Genomic DNA, 16,739 nt, shown 5'->3' with positions numbered 1-16,739 from the left:
TCTGAGAGCATATATATTACCTGTTTGTTGAAACTCTCGAACGTGAGCATAGGAAAGCTTTAGTGCCATAAAAACGGTTGAATTCAAGACCTAAAATAGTTATATGATATGCTCCACGTTCGAGATAAGACAGATACTATATACAGACAGGTATATGGTATGTATATGCATATGCACGCAACTATGTCATAATAGAACCGGATAGCATTATAAAAACGAATCGAAAGGTGATAAAAGCAAATCAATTGGAACAGAGAGGCTTAGACAGCATTCAATTGAAAGTGACACCCAGCCCCACAGAGAGGAGGTCTCAATTGAGGCGCATCCAAGTGACACAGTGCCAGTGGCAGGGGCAAATGCAGCGAGCCATGGAAGCAGAGTAGCGGGCGACTAATGCAATTTGCAAATACATATACATATATGTATCATAATGCACTGGGGTCTGGGGTTGGGGTTGGGGCTGGTTTTGTCTTTGGAAGGTGTCTTCCAGCTTTGGATTGTGCTGCCGCTTGGCTTAGTCACAAATCTGTTGCGCCTGGTAACGCTTGAATGGGATTCTGAGCTCTCTCTCTCTCTCTGTCTTTGCTCCTCCTCCACTTGTGATCTGTGATCTGGATTTGTGTCGGCTTTCGGAATGAGTTTGGTAGGCCAGAGGGCACATTGTGGTGTTCCAGATGAATAAGCCGCTTTGGAAACCTAATCGCTCTCTCTCTCTATCTCTTTCTCTGACAGTCGAAGAATCTCAAGGAACTGCATGGGGCAGATCGCCAGCGGTTCTTGGACTCCTTTGATCTGGTCTTTTGCGATTGCGATGGTGAGAATGTGCCGCTGGCGGATAGCTTTAATTTTTCTCAAACTTCTACCGTTCCAAGGTGTGGTCTGGTATCCCCTACGCGACTTTATACCCGGCTCGGCTCGGGCTCTTGCCCATCTGCAGAGTCTGGGCAAGCGGCTGACATTTGTGACCAATAACAGCATCAGTTCCCCCGAAGATCACATCGAGAAGTTTGCCCGCCAGGGAAACCTGAAGATAGAGGAGGTTGGTACTCCAGGAGCAGCAGTATATTCTTTGAGCATTAAACGACTTTCCAAAACTGACAGCACCAGATCGTGCATCCGGCCCAGACCATCTGCGATCATCTAAAGTCTGTGGAGTTCCAGGGACTCATCTTTTGCCTGGCAACGGCCCCCTTCAAGCAGCTGCTGCAGGCAGCAGGCTTTCACTTGGCCCAAGAGGTGAGTCGATAGCGGGAGGATAGCGGACCAAGGCACTGGTGACATTTCTCTGGGCCCCCCCTCCCTTTAGAGCGGACCGGTGGTGATCAAGAGCCTGAGGGATCTGCATGAGGCCATCTTCGACGGGGAGCCGGTGCAGGCTGTTGTCATCGATGTGGACTTCAATATGTCGGCGGCCAAGCTGATGCGTGCCCATGTCCAGCTGCAGAATCCTCAGTGTCTGTTCCTGGCTGGTGCCTCTGATGTGCTCATACCGTTCGGCCAAGGCGAGACTATAGGTAATGCTGCACCTCCCTAATTTCTTCGTTATCCTCCTTAAACTTAATCTTTAATCTCTAGGTCCTGGTGCCTTTATCAATGTGGTAACCGAATCGGTGGGCCGTCAGCCCGTGGTTCTGGGCAAGCCGGGCGATGCTTTGCGCCAGCTGCTGCTTCAACGCCATCCGGACATACCGCCGCAACGTGTGCTCTTTGTGGGCGACAGCCTGGCCAGTGATATTGGCTTTGCCCGGGCCAGTGGCTATCAGACGCTGCTCGTCCTCACCGGCGGCACCAAGGCCGCAGATGTGTCACGCCTGCCAGCGAATCATCCCCAGCTGCCGGACTATGTGGCCGATTGCCTGGGGGATCTGGTTGATAGCGATTAACGGAGCTTGGACCTTATCCACCCCCAGACAGTTAGGAGGAGAAGACATTGAAGTGGTCTTTGGCGTGGAAAACGAAGGTATATTCGTACTATTATACATTTGCAGATACAAATATTAAGAATGTCTTGGGATCTTGAAAAAACCCAAAAAGTAAATGCCACAAAATACTCTTCCATGAATCATAACAGAAATTGTACCGTTCTTAGGCGATAGAATCATTATATATCGATCCCAACATTCAAAAGGTATCTAATGGTCGAAGCCTTCAAAGTGTATTATGTTTAGTGCCAAATATATTTCAGATAACGATTAAAGTATGATGTTGTCCGCTGATTAACAAACGCCCATTACCCCCGTTCGTAAAATTATGAAAAACAGAGTAAAGGTTGAGAGAGAACTACACATGAGCCTTGGGTGTCTTGCCCAGTAGCTGGGCCACATCGGCCACACTATCCGCATAGTAGTCGGGCAACAGGTCCGGCGAGGTCTCCGCCTGGAGCTGCTCCAGCGAACAGCCGCCGCTGAGGACGAGCAGCGTCTGGAAGCCGCACTGACGACCAAATTGTATGTCCTGGGCCAGCATATCGCCCACCATGAGCACTCGCTGCGGTTCCGCTATCTTCAGGTGCTTGATCAACAGCTCGCCCAGCTCGCGTCCTGGTTTGCCCAGTGTGACGGCCTGCCGGCCGCTGGCCTCGACCAGGATGGAGGCAAAGGGCCCCGGACCGATGATGTTTACACCTTTGGCCACGGGCAGCAGGCGATCGGTGGCGCCCCCAATCAGCAGGCACTCAGGATTCCGCATCAGATACATGTGGGCGCGCAGCAGCTTGGGCGATGTCAGATTGAAGTCCACATCGATGATGACGGCACGCACGGGCTGGCGGTCAAAGATGGTCTTGGCCAGGCTCTGATAGCTCTCCTCGATGAACTCGTTGGGCTGTCAAGGAGATACAATCATTGAATTACTGGCGACGGGACCAATTTGGGGGGTGGGATTACTCACGCCATCCAGCAGCTGGAAGCCCGCCTCCCGGAGCACCGCCTTGAACGGGGCACTGGCAATGATGTAGATCAATCCCTCGAACTGAATGTCGCGCAAATAGAGGACAATCGACTGGGCGGGATGCCACACCTGTTCGGGGGCCACTTGGAGGCCCAGTTTCTCGAAATGCCCGATACACTGCTCCATAGTGCGGACACTGTTGTTGGTCACAAATGACACCTCCTTGCCGGCACGCTGTAAGGCCGTATAGCCGTCAACGGCCCGCGGTACAGTGTACTCCATGCTCCAAAGAACGCCATCGATGTCGCTGAGCACCCGATCAAAGGAGCCCACGAAACGGTCTCTCTGCTCCTCGCTCAGCTGCAGGATGTGCTGTGGCTTTCCCTGCAAATGGAAGATATTGAGATTATTGTTTTCTTAGATCCAAATTCGCGACCGGGACGGGGACTCACTCTGGTCTCCATGATGTGGATGTGGTCTGGTTGCCGGCAGGTTCGTTTCTGGTTCTCGCATTCACGGAAATCGACACCCGAAAGCGAAACCGAACGAATTAGCACCTCAAAAGCAGCGCCTCCGACCGACCGACCGGCCGCTAACAGCAAACGCGATAAAAATGCTGGAAAGCTCTCCAACCACCATCCAGCAAAGAAAGACAAAAGAACGAATGCTCTACACGTTAACCTATGCTTGGCCCTGCCAAAGATCTCATCAAAATAGTAGCACTATCGGCGCGTAGGGTATGCCACGCAGCGAGAAAGAGACAGGGAGAAAGCTATAATCAAAACAGAAGAAAACAAACACTTCCTACATGGTTGCCTATCTCTAAAGCTCTCCCTGCCACTGATTTTCGATGGGAGCTTTTGAGCCCAAAAGCGCTCGAGCTGATCTCTCTCTTTCTCTCTTCCCGGAGAAGAAACTGTAAAGGCAGGGGCTTTCTGTAATATGGTAATCCCTCTCTCCAGTTGTTACTCATTTACAAGCCTTTTTTCCGACAACTGAAACACGGTTGAATTGTTTGAATCATGGTAAACGGCCGCATACCATCGGCCTTTTCGAAGACCTATGTACATATGTACATATGTGACTCCCCGTCGCCCCTATGAGAAGGCGAGTCTGGATCAGGAGTTGAAGTACTCGCGTTGTCAAGTTGGCGCGTCAAGTACTCCCTGGCCAAGATCTGTAAGGCTGCCCGTGAGCTGCTGACCCTTGATGAGAAGGACAAGAAGCGTATTTTCCAGGGCAATGGCCTTCTGCGTCGTCTGGTGCGCATTGGTGTCTAGGACGAATCTCGCTTAAAGCTCGATTACGTGCTCGGCCTAAAGATTGAAGATTTCTTGGACCGTCGTCTGCATACCCAGGTCTTCAAGCTTGGATTGGCCAAGTCCATCCATTTACTTTATTGCTGCCAAAACCCTAGGTAAATGGACTGGAATATAACACCCCGCATAGGGTAAGTGCACCCTATTTAAAAATACACACTCACAAGGAGTGCGTTCCCTCCCATACAGTAAGATTACCACTGCTATGTAAGGAGATGCATTTGTTCAATCAAATTCAGTATCAGAAACAGTACCACAACTGCCTGTCACTCATTTCCCATCGCAACCATCAGAGGTTGTCGCCGTGTCTTCAGATCCTGACAAATGCATAAATATATTGGTAGATTAGTGGTCGTACATATTATATACATACATATGTATAAAAGAAAAAGCTGAAGACAGTTGGTCCGATCATTAAACCAAAACAATTATTTAATGAAATTAGTAATTCATTTCAACAATATACTTGTACTACCGCCGAAACAGAGCAATTATCTGTAATTCCAAGAAAACAAAATAATACAATGTATTCATTTATAAAATTTTTAGCTAAAAACCGTTATAAAAACATTTTAAATGAAATCAGTAATCGAATATATTATCGGTTCTATTATCATTATATAATCGCTTTGGCATTATTTGCGCTGGCGAACAGGGTGACCGTTTACGGTATTTTTAATACTTTTCGGTATATAATGGTATATTTTGTCAATTTCATCAATCTATTAAATTTAAATTTCAACGTTATATAAAAATCAAATAAAAGCAAGTAATTGATACATCAATCGTATAAAACTATGTGGGCATGGCTAAATGGTCTATTTGCTTGTAATATTTGATGGAAGATCAAAAACGAGTATTTATTGGTAACCGGTTGACAAAACCTCTTTTTACTCAAAATGCAATAAAAGCAAGTGTTTAAAATAAGCCAGTCAATTAGGCAGGGCAGAGAGCTCTATCTTGCTAGTAATATTCGACGGAAGATTAAAAACGAGGAATATGTAATATATAACTTGAATTCGTCAGTATATTTACGGTATATTTTTTAAATGAGACAGTATGTTTCGGTATATATATCTGAGGGTCGGGCGGTATATTTTGAGGACAAATCCGTGGTTACACTGCTGGCGAATCTCATCCGTAAAATCCGAGTTTCCATTGTTTTTTGGCTGTTTTCAGAGGGTTTCAAGAGCGTAGATTGTCCTGGAATGATGCAACAAGTAAAGGAAGGTTAGCCAATGCACGGATCACTGCCTGCAGCCGAGTAAAATAGCTGCGGGCCAGGGAAATCGGTTCAAACAGGAGACTGGGAGTGCCACAAGAGGACCCTAACAACCCAATCAATCGATAAATGGGGGCCGAGCACTCCCAGCAGCGAGCCGAGGCAGATGGCCACGAGATCTTCGAGGGCAGACATATGCCCGGTGGCGGTGGCCTGCACGATGGCAGCTCCATGGCCCTGGCAGCCGCAGCCGGAACGGCGGCGGCCAACAAACGGCGCGGCGGTGGCCTGAACAGACAACAGACGGTGCCGGGCACTGGACCGGCCAGCATTGTGATAGCCAGCAAGCAGATTATAGCGGATGCCTCGTCGCCGGCCAGCTCGGAGCTGAGTCGGCCGCCGTCGCCGCCGCTGAGCGTGTGCTCCGACTTGCCGTATGTCTCATACACGGACCGCCCTATCGGGGACTCGCCCAAGATCCGCTCAAAGCCGGCCCACCTGCTGCAGCAGAGCAGCGCGAGTCGGGCGGCAAACAGGAAGTCGCATCCGGGAGGCTTCACCACCTCCACCAAGCCGAAGCGGCCCCAATCGACGGTCTCCAGTCACAGCATTGTGATTGTGAAGCCCGGGGCAAGGGACACCAACGACGACATCGATCCGGATCTGGCCCGGCTGCGCAGCATTCCACAATTCCTTCCCGTTCTGCGGGAGTCCATCAGCTCGGCCACATACACGCGGGATGCTGAGATCCTGGAGCGCCTGCACTCGCAGCATCTGATCAACATTTGTACGCGGATGCAGACGCATCTCAATCTCTGCGCCTGCTATGTGTCCAGCGAGCAGAACCATCTGGTAGAGCGCACCAAGGTCGTCAGCAACTCCATTACGACGCTGTTTGCCAGCTTCGTGGACATGCAGAAGACGTATGCCTCATATGCCGAACAGTTTGCCAAAATCCGGAGCGTCTCCCATCAGCTGAGTCGCTGCAATTCGCTGTTGCACGAGAATATTGCCAGTCTGGAGGCAATCAACAACTTCCTGGACGATGAGGACCGCCTGGAGCCGTTCGTATGGCGCACCGATGACAACAAGCTGCGCGGCGAGGCGGAGGGGGCCACCGGTGGCAACAGCAGTCGTCTGTGGAGGCTCTAGACGGTGCAAGGCCTGCAAGAACCTGCAACCAATCGACCCCCAAAGATTTTCTTAGTCCGTAATATTCATGTATTTACTGTGTATATTAATCGTTAACTAAATGCCACACTTAATCGTGATTTTAAATTAGTAAATGCAAATCAAAATAATGATTTATTCAAATGCCAAATTGTCCTTTTTTTTCCGCCCACAATCCAACACCCCCACCCCAGAAACACATTTGAATTTATTTATAAATCTGGGTCATCCCTCCCATCCAGGCCAGGCCTCTCTCGCTCTTCTCAGGTGCGTCTCTTCTCTGGAAAGTAGGGCAAGTGCAAACGGCAAAGGCTATAGCTCGATACCAGTGTCTTTTTCAATTATCCGACGTCATTTGCTGTGTGGCAAGGATCTATAAATATCTATCTAGGACAGTTCTGCAGTTCTTAGCTAGGATTCATTGGGCTAAGATACATGTACCTTTAAAAACAAATCATAGTCAAGGCTGTAGGTATTTTTTTGGATTAAATATACATTTTGATCCACTAATTTTCATGCATTCGATTAACAAAAGAATCTTAAGACAAATGCTGGCAATATGGAATACTTCTAAGAAAGAAGTGCAACACCTAAGAGTTTTCAAGACATTTCTTCATTAATTTATAGGAATATTCTCAACCCTACTGTAATTTCTCAACAGAAATAGTCCACAAAGAGTCTTAAAACCTTTCAGTAAACATAAACAATCCCTGAAATAATTGGTAATGCTTTTCCATGCATAAAAATAACCAGAGAATCCTATTAAAGAGTTGTAATTCATCTCTAAATCGTTTGAATATACTCATTCCAACTCTGAGTTCTCCACAGATATAGTCCTTAACCACAAACGGAGCACTTTTCAAACAAAATTTCCACCAAAACCTAGGTAATATATAATCTAAAAATTATTATGGCTTTTCCCCCAAATATAGTCCGAAAACAGTTTTACGAATTATAACACATATCGATGGCGTTTGTTTTTAATATTTTGTTCACAATCAAAATTCCATACAACATTTACAATCAAATTACAGCCAATATATGTGTGTAAATATATATATATATATATACGAATGTTGGATATATAATAGTTTCGCACACACACATATAATACATATACATACACATATACACATAAAGTACATACATATATATCTAGTCTTAGGATAGTTTCTATCTCGATGTACATATCGAATATATATATGGGGACATTGGACAACAAATGTAGACCTTTTGGGGATAGGATACGTGATAGGCAAAACCATTTGTTAGGGTTTTTGTTTTTTTCATTTTCATTTTGGTAAACGCTACGAAGAGCAACAACTTATAAACTATTTGTAATATACACAGACACATATAATAATCATAAACATAGTCCAACTCTTTGCTAATTACTTTTTTAGAGGAGGAGGCCTTAGGCTTTAGGCTTCAGCGATCTTTTTACTTAATTTAAAGTCCAGAGTGAATGAATGAATGGCTTTGTGCGGAGAAACCTAAACTTTTCCGAAATGCAATGAACACTCTCTCTCTCTCTGTCTCACCATATCGCCCGTATACGTCTCTGCCTCATCGTCCGCATCGACTTGTAGAGGACCCAGCAGCTGAGCAACAGGTTGGCCAGCGAGAATAAAGGTACAAATAGGCTGCGTCCTAGGATGGTGAAAATTGAGGGTTCGGCTAACTGTTAGCAACAGGTCTCATAGTTGCTCCAATAGACCAGGAGCATTAGCAGGAGGTTCGCACAACTTATATTCTAGAAGAGCTTCTGCATGTGAATCCGATCCTGAACGTTGCGTGCCTGCTGCTGTTCTTCAATCGATTTCAGCTCCTTGGCCACCGTCGACTTGAGGCTGCTATCCAGAGCCAGTGCGTCAATGAAATCTCGACGTGCCTGCATCGGATTCCAGGCACCAGCATGTGCCTTGGCCCTCCTGAACAGTGCCTTCACATTGCGTGGATCCAGATTCAGAACCTCGTTGCAGTGCTCGATGACGGCATAAAAGTCACCAGCAATGAGACGACACTGGGCATAGTTGAGCAGCAATGGTGTCTTGACGGCCGCCAGCTCCTTCCATTCACCATCGTGTGGCTTCTCCTTGAGCATGAGCTGCTCGACAATGCCGACGGCCTCGCGATAGCAGGTCTCTGCATCGGTATACCGATTTGATTTGTAGAAACCATTGCCCCGCTCCCTCAGTGTGTTGGTGGCCAGCATTTTCTCGTCGTCGGACATTTGCCAGCGCTCTTTTTCGTACTGTTCGGGCAGCTCAATCGAGATCAGTTCTATGATGAACTCCAGGTCCACAGGATGCTGCAACAAGGCATCCAAATCGGGATAGCCAATGCCCTCGTTTTGCAGTGTCATGCCACAGCAGCGACGTCGTTCCTCGGGCTTCTTTCCAATGTCCCGCAATGTCTTTGATATGAAAGGATACTGGGGACATAGCTGCGACCGGAGCGAAATTATGGAAATTGGGTCAGTGAGATCGCATTATTGACACACTCTCTCTCTCGCTCTCGCTGCGTGTATACATACCGACTTGTGGACCGTAAATTTGGCCACCTCGTTGAGGGACATCTGCTGTACAATCACTTCCCAGACCTCCAGTTTGAATTTCTTGCCTAGGACCAGTTCCATCGGTTTGTCCATCTTCCTGCTGTCATCCACAATCCGTGCATCATGGGCTGTGCGCGTCTGGAAGTGGAACTTCACCTGTAAACAGGAGCAAAGGAAGGGATGGGGTGGGATGGGAGGGGGATAGTGTTAGTGCATTCACTTTCCAGGGCCTTGGCCTAATTTCACTTGTTACTAGGCGGGTCAGGCAGCAACAGCTGCCCCCGCAGTATGATTTTTTTTTTTGTTTTTCCTTGCAAATTGTATTTAATTCATACCCGTGTTCCAGGCGTAAGCTCAATGTAAGCGTTTCCCGGATTAATAATCTCCTTGCGGATGGGCTTGTTCTCGACATTCTTCTTGTGCTCCATTGCGATGTGGTTTTCAGTGAATGTGTGGTTTCCGATTAAGTAGCACAAGTGTCCGCACTGCTCTCTCCGTCTTCACTGAGTGTGTGTCCGTAAACAACGTCTTATTGTTGTCCAGTTCGAAAATAAATGCAAATTTTCTAGAACTGACGACCAAAACAAGAAGAGCGTTGCCAGCTGACCAGCAGCGAAGTTATCGATCAACGATAAATATGCTGACAAATTATTTGTATTCAAGTTAAATCATATTCCTCGTTTTTGATATTCGATTGAATATCACTAGCTAGCTAAGACCTTCAGCTCTGAACTCATAATTGTATCCTATTACTAAATTAATTGTCTACAAGTCTGGTTAAATCTAAGTTTTAATCTTTATTGCATTGCTTATAAAATAAGGTTTATGACAAAAACGGTCAACAACAATTAACACTAAATTAATGTTTGTACATGACAACTACACGTTAACTACACATGTAATTACCAAAAGCGGCACCTGAAGGGGAAATGTGTACGTTTCAAAAATTATTGGCCGTTTTTTCTTATAAGCCCCATGGAAGCGCCAGTGCAAAATACCTTCGCTATCAACTTTATTCAGACATTTTTTAAAAAATTGAGATTTTGGCGACCAAAGATGAGCAGCTCGATGCTGATCACGAAAACAATTTCTAAATGGCATTTCTACACGGGTTCTAAATTGGAGCATTGGTAAAGAGGGTGAAGAAGTTCGGTAATCTATACTATCCACTGGATGCGAGTGGTGAGCGCCAAAAGGTGAGCGAAAAATTGTTTGAAAGTGAATGGGGGAAAATGCTAATTTAATAGATTGATGAAATTGATAAATACCTTCAACACAATATCGACGTCAAATTATATGAAACAGTATATAAAATACACAAAATTTTCATCCTGAAGCTGACCCCAGAGGCCATGGGGAGGACGACAGGTGGTATATCGATGGTCAGGCGCGATACATCGATATGCTGTGGCACTGGAAGCGGTAGTCAAGCTATACTATACAGTTATGTTTGAAAGTAATTTACAAAAATGAAATTGTAAATACCCTGTTAATCTGCCCAGAAATAACAACACATTGATTTATCATACGTATGTATATGTAATTTGTATGCAGGTATCGATCAATGTTATTTTTTAACAGGTAATTTAAATAACCGTCACCCATTTGAATGAAACGCACATCGATTTTTAGAATACATACTCTTCATATATAATTGTAATGCAGGTATCAATAAATGTTGTATTTATGTATGTAACATTCAGTGGCGTAGGCAGAAAATGAATGGAATAGTGGATATAGAAACAGATACAAGAATATACATACTATATGTAGAATTTCAATTTCACAATTAAAATCTTTCGATAAAGGAAAGTCGCTACCAGTCCGCTTCCTGCATACGCCACAAATAACATTATTTGTACAATTATTATTTGTAAGTATTACTGTTTTCTTTTGGGTTTTTTTTGTTGTGTTTATGCTTCTGCTGAATGTTTAAATACACACTAAAAACATTTGTAACTGATTTCGTTTTTTGACTAGCGTTTTAGTTATTTGCTTATTGTAAACAGCATAAAATGTAACCATCTTATTTTTCGTATGCCTCTAAATAACACACAAAAATTATTGCACATTTTGTTTTGTTAGGATTAGAACATAGTTTGTGTGTCCGTGTAATGTAAATGTATTTGGATTTTGGGATTGATGATATGTACTACATTTTGACTAATTGTTTTCTTTTCGTTTCTTGCGGGTCGATGCCCATGCCCACCAAAATACTCATAGAGTAAAAATTTTGCCATAATTTAATATGTGTTCGTGTGTGTGTGTTTGTTTGCGTGTGTGTGTGTATGTTTGTTGTGTGCTCTAGTAAAGGTATCTCGTTGTCGGCGAGAGTCACTAACATTTCGTTTCTTAGAACAACAAAGCTCCTACCACATTTAGCGCTTGATGATGTTGTTTCTGCTGCTGTTGTTGTTGGTGTGTGTGATGCATGCTTGTTGTTGTTGTTGTAGTTTTTGGCGACTTAAGTTCTTCCACTATTATAGCACCGTGCTCGTCCACCGAATGATTTAATAGTAAATTCTCAACCTGCTCATCGGATAGTAACTCTTTAGGCTCTGACGATCTGTAAAGTTAGGTTTATTAAGTTATCATTGTATTGTACGGCAAACGGATTACGTGAAAAACAAATACACAACAACCAAGGAAGAATAGAGTCTGAGCTGAGGCGAGAGAGAGAGCGAGAACGATAGAGTGTAGAGTGTAGTGGATAGCAAACGGTTGTTTTCTTTTTTGTAGCATAAAAGTGGGGGGTGGAGAAGAGCAATGTGGGTGAGAGCGATATACCATATAAATGAAGAGCGGGTGTTTAAGCAGCATCAGAGACAGACAGATAGAAAGAGAGGTGTAGATAGCCTAAACGAGAAGCAGACATTCAACAGCGGTCTGATTGTATGGTGCAGCTCGCTTAGCTCAAAAGACAGCAGGCAAAGTGGTGACAGCGATTACATTTACAGCAAACAAACTAAGGATCAGACAATGAGAGCGCGAGAGATTGTGTGAGTGTGTGAGAGCCAACGAAGCTTTTGCTCATATGAGTGCCGTTTGGCATTGGACTTTGCCGGCGAAAAGCATTCAGTGAGAGCGAGAGAGATGGATATACATATGCGTCCAGTTGGCTTTCCTGTTTAGCTGGGAGCAGAGATGATCGACTGCTACGATCACTAAATTTGCGTTTTGTCTGTCATGCTATCTCTCTCTTCGCAGCTTTTTTATCAAAGTCTAATGCCATACAGCTATTACAAACGTGCGGTCGGTCGAAGGGGTGGAGGGGGACAATGGGATGTCGGTGAGAGTTGAAACTGAAAACATAACGGGTAAGGGGAGGGTGGGCAAAAACACAACATATACAAATAATTTTTCTCTCTTTTAAGTTTTTGAGCAGTACATACAGAACATTATTACTTTTGCTGTTGTTGCTGCTGTTGCAATTGTTGTTGGGAGGAAGTTTTTTGGTTATTCTATTTTTTAAGCGAGTGTGCGTTCGTGCTGTTGTTGTAGGTTGTACTTTATTGTTGTAGTTGCGGTTAATTTTGTTCTTGGGAGAATGTGTTTTTATATTTTATGTTTTGTTTTTTCAAATGGTAGCAAAAAGCAGAGAGCGTGAGAGAGAGAGAGAGAGATCATATCAAAGCAGCCAATTTGTCGTTTCATTAATTAATTTTGTTGTTTCTAATTGCTGTACTTTTTTGTTGTTGGTTGGTTGTCTTTTTTTTAACTGTTGTTTTCGGTGGATAAGATGGGTGCATAAAAATCATCGATGGCTTATTTCATGGATCATCGATGGATTCGATGGATCGTAAATCGGATAATTTCTGATTATTTGAGAATTACTGTTTTCAAATGAGCTTCGTCAGGCGGCTCTGCAGGGAGTTTAGCAGGCCTCGTCCGCCACCGACACCGCCACCGCCACCGCCACTCCCGCCACTGCCGCTCGCACTGCCACTGCCGCCCGACGTCCCTACACCATCTACTGACCTGCTGAAGAGGAAAAAGTCACCGGGTCCGCCGCCGCTGCCGACGACGCCGCCACTAGTGCTGCCTCCGCCTCCTCCCGCACTGCCCGAGGATGACATTGCCGTCGTCGTTGTACCCAGCAGCGCCTCTGCCTCGGCCCCGCCGCCCTCGGTGGCGGCCATCTCCGATTCGCTGTTGCGCCTCTCCAGACTGCGGCCCACCTTCTGAAAACCGTAGCTAAACGCATCCTTCACCTTGTCCCCCGCATCGATCAACAGATCCAAGCTCTGCCTCCGGCCGCTGCTCTTGAAGCTGTTCGAGCGGGACAGCCACTGGCTGAGGCTCTGCTTGCGGCTCATCTGCTGACCACCGCCGCTGGCGGAGTGGCTGCCGTCGTCCTGGAATATAGTGGTGCAGGTCACCTTCCGCTTGGGCTCATCCGAGGACGATCCCGAGTGCTGGGACAGAACATCCGGATCGTAGCCGCCGCCACGGTTCAGGCCATATCCCAGGCCGCCGCCGCCGCCTCCTCCACTGCCGCAGCCACCGGCACCCTCCAGGCCGTGCTGATCCAGCAGCGATTGATTCGAGTAGCTGGAACTGGTGCTGTCCGAGTGGGACAACCGGATCTCCGTCCACTGCTCAATGTCGTTGTCGCCCGGTGCTCCCGAGACCGATGCTGAGGCCGATGCCGAGGCCGATCCACCCAGGGAACCGCTGCCGGACTCTGATCGCTGCTTCACCTCGTAGGGGGCATGGAGTCCCTGGGCCTGCACCGAGAACAGATTGGTGTCGCCATCCGTGGCGCTGGTGCTGGCCGATTTGTGCATACCGCCAGCCAGCTTCTGGGGGAACGTCAGCACCGCCTCAAAGTCCGTCAGCAGATGGGGACAATCGTGCGGATCGCTCAAACACTGACGCGGCGGACTGCCCGCACTGCCCAGACGATCGGGCATACGCAGATAGTCCTCCTCCTCCTCCAGATCCACCTCAGCATCATCGTCATCGTCCCTGCCTCTGGCACTCTGCATTCCACCGCCAGACAGAGCATCCACAGCGTCCACCTGCCGTAGCATGGCCTCGTAGTTTAGGAGATTGTTGCGCTGCTGTCGCTGTCGGTGGATGTCCTCGGAGATCTGTTCAAGATTCTTCAAGGCCTCGTTGTAGGTGAGCTTGGCGGCGCTGACCTTTGCCTCCAGCTCGTTGACCCGCAGCTTCTGGGCTTTCAGCAGTCCGTTGTAGTTCGCACGCGTCTCGTAGTAGGGCCTGCGGGATGCGGGAGGAACAAGAACGAGTAGCGTTTGGGGAGGGGGCATGCCCCGCATTAGTGCTTGTGGGCGGGTGAGGCATACTCACGAACACAAGGTACAGTGCAGGGCGTGCATAATGCTAAAGTATCTCAACAAAAGTAAATTGCGCTTGAGCTGCAATCTAAAAGGAAACGGAAAAAAAAGGATAGGAAAAGCATAGGAGAAATTCAAAAACAGAAGAAAGGAAAAAGAAACAAAAGCAAAAGAAAAGAGCAAGAACAAATAAGAATGTAGCCAAAAGGAAAACCAAGAAAATCCACCAAACTGCTTAGATTTTAGATCAATATGATCTATAGATCTCTTTCTATCAAAATTACATCTATATTTATGTGTTAATCGTTAAAAGAATCCATATCCATTAAAAACAGACAACAGCTCTTAATCGAGAATTATCGATGAATACCAAGAGTTCGATAGATCAGTCTCAATATATATTACACTTCTATTTCTACATATCAATCGGTATATGGCTTTATAATCATTAAAAACGGACCACAGACATAAATAAAATTCGAAATCGATTATTTTCGATGACTCGATAACTACATATTAAGTATGTATCATAATTCAAGTATTATAAAACTAAAGAAACTAAAGTTTTCACTATAAAAAGCTATATAAAATATTGTTAAACAAATCATTTAACCAAGAAACAAAAGCTCCCAAAATTCGTATAGTTCTATCCCATAGATTTGTATAGATCCTGCACCATCTATAGAGCCAGAAGTGTACCTGGATGCACGTAGCGCCTGCTTGAGCTGTCCCTGCAGCTTGTTCACCCGATTGTTGGCCACCTCCAGCTTCAGCTGGCACATTTTCAGTGCATTCCGTGTGTCGGTGACCTCCAGCTGCGATTGATTCACTTTACTGGCAGCATGGCTGAGCATCTCCTGGCAGGCCGTATCCAATGTTGACTTCTCGCCGAGTCCCTGCTCGGCCAAGTATACCATCTCCTTGGCGGTGGCATGAATGGATTTGGCCTTCTCGTGATTGGCCGCAGACTGTTGCGTCTCCTTCGCCAGCTGTGCAGCATAGATGCGCGACTCGTAGTACGGTTTGGCGGCATCAATCGAATTTCCCAGCTTGTGGGCGGCCGCTTTGATGCGCACCACGCTCTCCGCCAGCAGACGCTTGAACTCGCACTTGGACTCCTTTTGGGGCACAGACAATAAGAAGGGAGTGAATGAGTGAAAAATCAATATGCCAAACAAAAAGAAAAACACTCACATCGAGCTCCACTTCGAATCGATTGATGTTGTCCGTTGCAGAATTCAATTTCTCCAGTTCGATCTGTGGGGAGAGTTTCGGAAGGAGGGGAGATGTCGTCTCATCAGTGCTTCTAGCACAGTCCTAACACCCACACAAACAACCACCCACCCACCCACATACCTGGACACGCGGATCCACGGGCGTATTGCTTTCTGTTGACATTGCACTGCTGTCTTTTCTGCTCTGCGATTCGCCTGATTTTCCAGAACGTTTTCACTTTTGGGGGCGCTCTCTCTCACTCTCTCACTGGCACTGGCAGCGCTGTGGCATGACGAAGGCAGTGCAGCTGCTGCTTCTGCGTTTCCACTTTAGTTGTGTGTCACTTGCTGTCGCAAATTCGTTTCATTTCCACATCACAAAAAACAATCAAAAATTAAGAGCAAATATTACAGGGCTGAGCGGAGCGGACGCGGAGCTTTTGCAACAACAAATGCGAGCTATCGATAAAATATACCGTCCGACATCAGAAATATACCGAAATATACTGACGAATTCAAGTTATATTATACATATTTCCCGTTTTCGATATTCCGTCGAATATTACTAGCTAGATAGAGCTTTCTGCCCTGCCCACATAATTTTATCCGATTAATGAATCAATTTTCTACTCGACTGGCTTATTTCAAATACTTGCTTTTACGGGATTTTGTCTAGAAAAGGTTTTAGCGAAAAGGTCAAACAAATAAAACGTAACAGAAAAACCTCTTTTTACGCAAAATGCAATAAAAGCAAGTGTTTAAAATAAGCCAGTCAATTAGAAAATAGGTTCATTAATTGCATACAAATATTTGGGCATGGCTAAATGTTCTATCTAGCTAGTAATATTCAACGGAATATCAACATTGAGGAATATGTAAAATAGATCTTGAATTCGTCAGTTTATTACGGTATAATGTTCTATCTAGCTAGTAATATTCAACGGAATATCAACATTGAGGAATATGTAAAATAGATCTTGAATTCGTCAGTATATTTACGGTATATTTTTTAAATGAGACGGTATATTTTGGTGTATTTCTGAGGGTCGGACGGTATGTTTTAACGAT

The 16,739-nt window shown here is 45.7% G+C and overlaps 5 protein-coding genes and 1 pseudogene across 7 annotated transcripts; 3 read left to right on the top strand and 3 right to left on the bottom strand.

The window, feature by feature from the left end:
- Positions 1–76: 76 nt before the first annotated feature.
- On the top strand, positions 77–2,062 carry LOC108164961 (4-nitrophenylphosphatase). Of its 2 annotated transcripts, none has more exons than XM_033395016.1 (6): positions 77–157; positions 733–814; positions 873–1,039; positions 1,102–1,236; positions 1,307–1,514; positions 1,576–2,062. In XM_033395016.1, the coding sequence occupies exons 1-6, from the start codon at positions 104–106 to the stop codon at positions 1,881–1,883; spliced, it is 954 nt and encodes a 317-aa protein (XP_033250907.1). In that variant the 5' UTR covers positions 77–103; the 3' UTR covers positions 1,884–2,062. The 2 variants fall into 2 exon arrangements, with proteins under 2 accessions (XP_033250907.1, XP_017156458.1); XM_017300969.2 differs by lacking the exon at positions 77–157 and adding an exon at positions 504–643.
- A 94-nt stretch (positions 2,063–2,156) lies between these two features.
- LOC108164960 (pyridoxal phosphate phosphatase) lies at positions 2,157–3,688 on the bottom strand. The gene is made up of 3 exons (XM_017300968.2): positions 3,342–3,688; positions 2,890–3,273; positions 2,157–2,823 (listed from the first exon to the last, which is right to left on the bottom strand). The coding sequence occupies exons 1-3, from the start codon at positions 3,351–3,353 to the stop codon at positions 2,281–2,283; spliced, it is 939 nt and encodes a 312-aa protein (XP_017156457.1). The 5' UTR covers positions 3,354–3,688; the 3' UTR covers positions 2,157–2,280.
- Positions 3,689–3,885: 197 nt separating this feature from the next.
- LOC108153463 lies at positions 3,886–4,310 on the top strand (annotated as a pseudogene).
- Positions 4,311–5,306: 996 nt separating this feature from the next.
- On the top strand, positions 5,307–6,744 carry LOC108164953 (BLOC-1-related complex subunit 5). Its single transcript, XM_017300950.2, has one exon. The coding sequence runs from the start codon at positions 5,560–5,562 to the stop codon at positions 6,580–6,582; it is 1,023 nt and encodes a 340-aa protein (XP_017156439.1). The 5' UTR covers positions 5,307–5,559; the 3' UTR covers positions 6,583–6,744.
- A 1,136-nt stretch (positions 6,745–7,880) lies between these two features.
- On the bottom strand, positions 7,881–9,792 carry LOC108164917 (AH receptor-interacting protein). The gene is made up of 3 exons (XM_017300901.2): positions 9,493–9,792; positions 9,137–9,313; positions 7,881–9,046 (listed from the first exon to the last, which is right to left on the bottom strand). Exons 1-3 carry the CDS (start codon positions 9,583–9,585, stop codon positions 8,354–8,356), a joined length of 963 nt encoding a protein of 320 aa, XP_017156390.1. The 5' UTR covers positions 9,586–9,792; the 3' UTR covers positions 7,881–8,353.
- Positions 9,793–10,782: 990 nt separating this feature from the next.
- LOC108164765 (SH3 domain-binding protein 5-like) lies at positions 10,783–16,129 on the bottom strand. 2 transcript variants are annotated; one of them, XM_017300675.2, is made up of 6 exons: positions 15,814–16,129; positions 15,652–15,714; positions 15,157–15,575; positions 14,471–14,545; positions 13,136–14,380; positions 10,783–11,723 (listed from the first exon to the last, which is right to left on the bottom strand). In XM_017300675.2, the coding sequence occupies exons 1-6, from the start codon at positions 15,853–15,855 to the stop codon at positions 11,510–11,512; spliced, it is 2,058 nt and encodes a 685-aa protein (XP_017156164.1). In that variant the 5' UTR covers positions 15,856–16,129; the 3' UTR covers positions 10,783–11,509. The 2 variants fall into 2 exon arrangements, with proteins under 2 accessions (XP_017156164.1, XP_017156165.1); XM_017300676.2 differs by lacking the exon at positions 14,471–14,545.
- Positions 16,130–16,739: the final 610 nt, after the last annotated feature.

The sequence above is a fragment of the Drosophila miranda genome, chromosome XL (assembly GCF_003369915.1).
Source record: "Drosophila miranda strain MSH22 chromosome XL, D.miranda_PacBio2.1, whole genome shotgun sequence".
In the NCBI taxonomy this organism is placed as follows: domain Eukaryota; kingdom Metazoa; phylum Arthropoda; class Insecta; order Diptera; family Drosophilidae; genus Drosophila; species Drosophila miranda.
The sequence above is the reverse complement of the archived record's forward strand: the minus strand, read 5'-3'. Positions and strand labels throughout refer to the sequence as shown.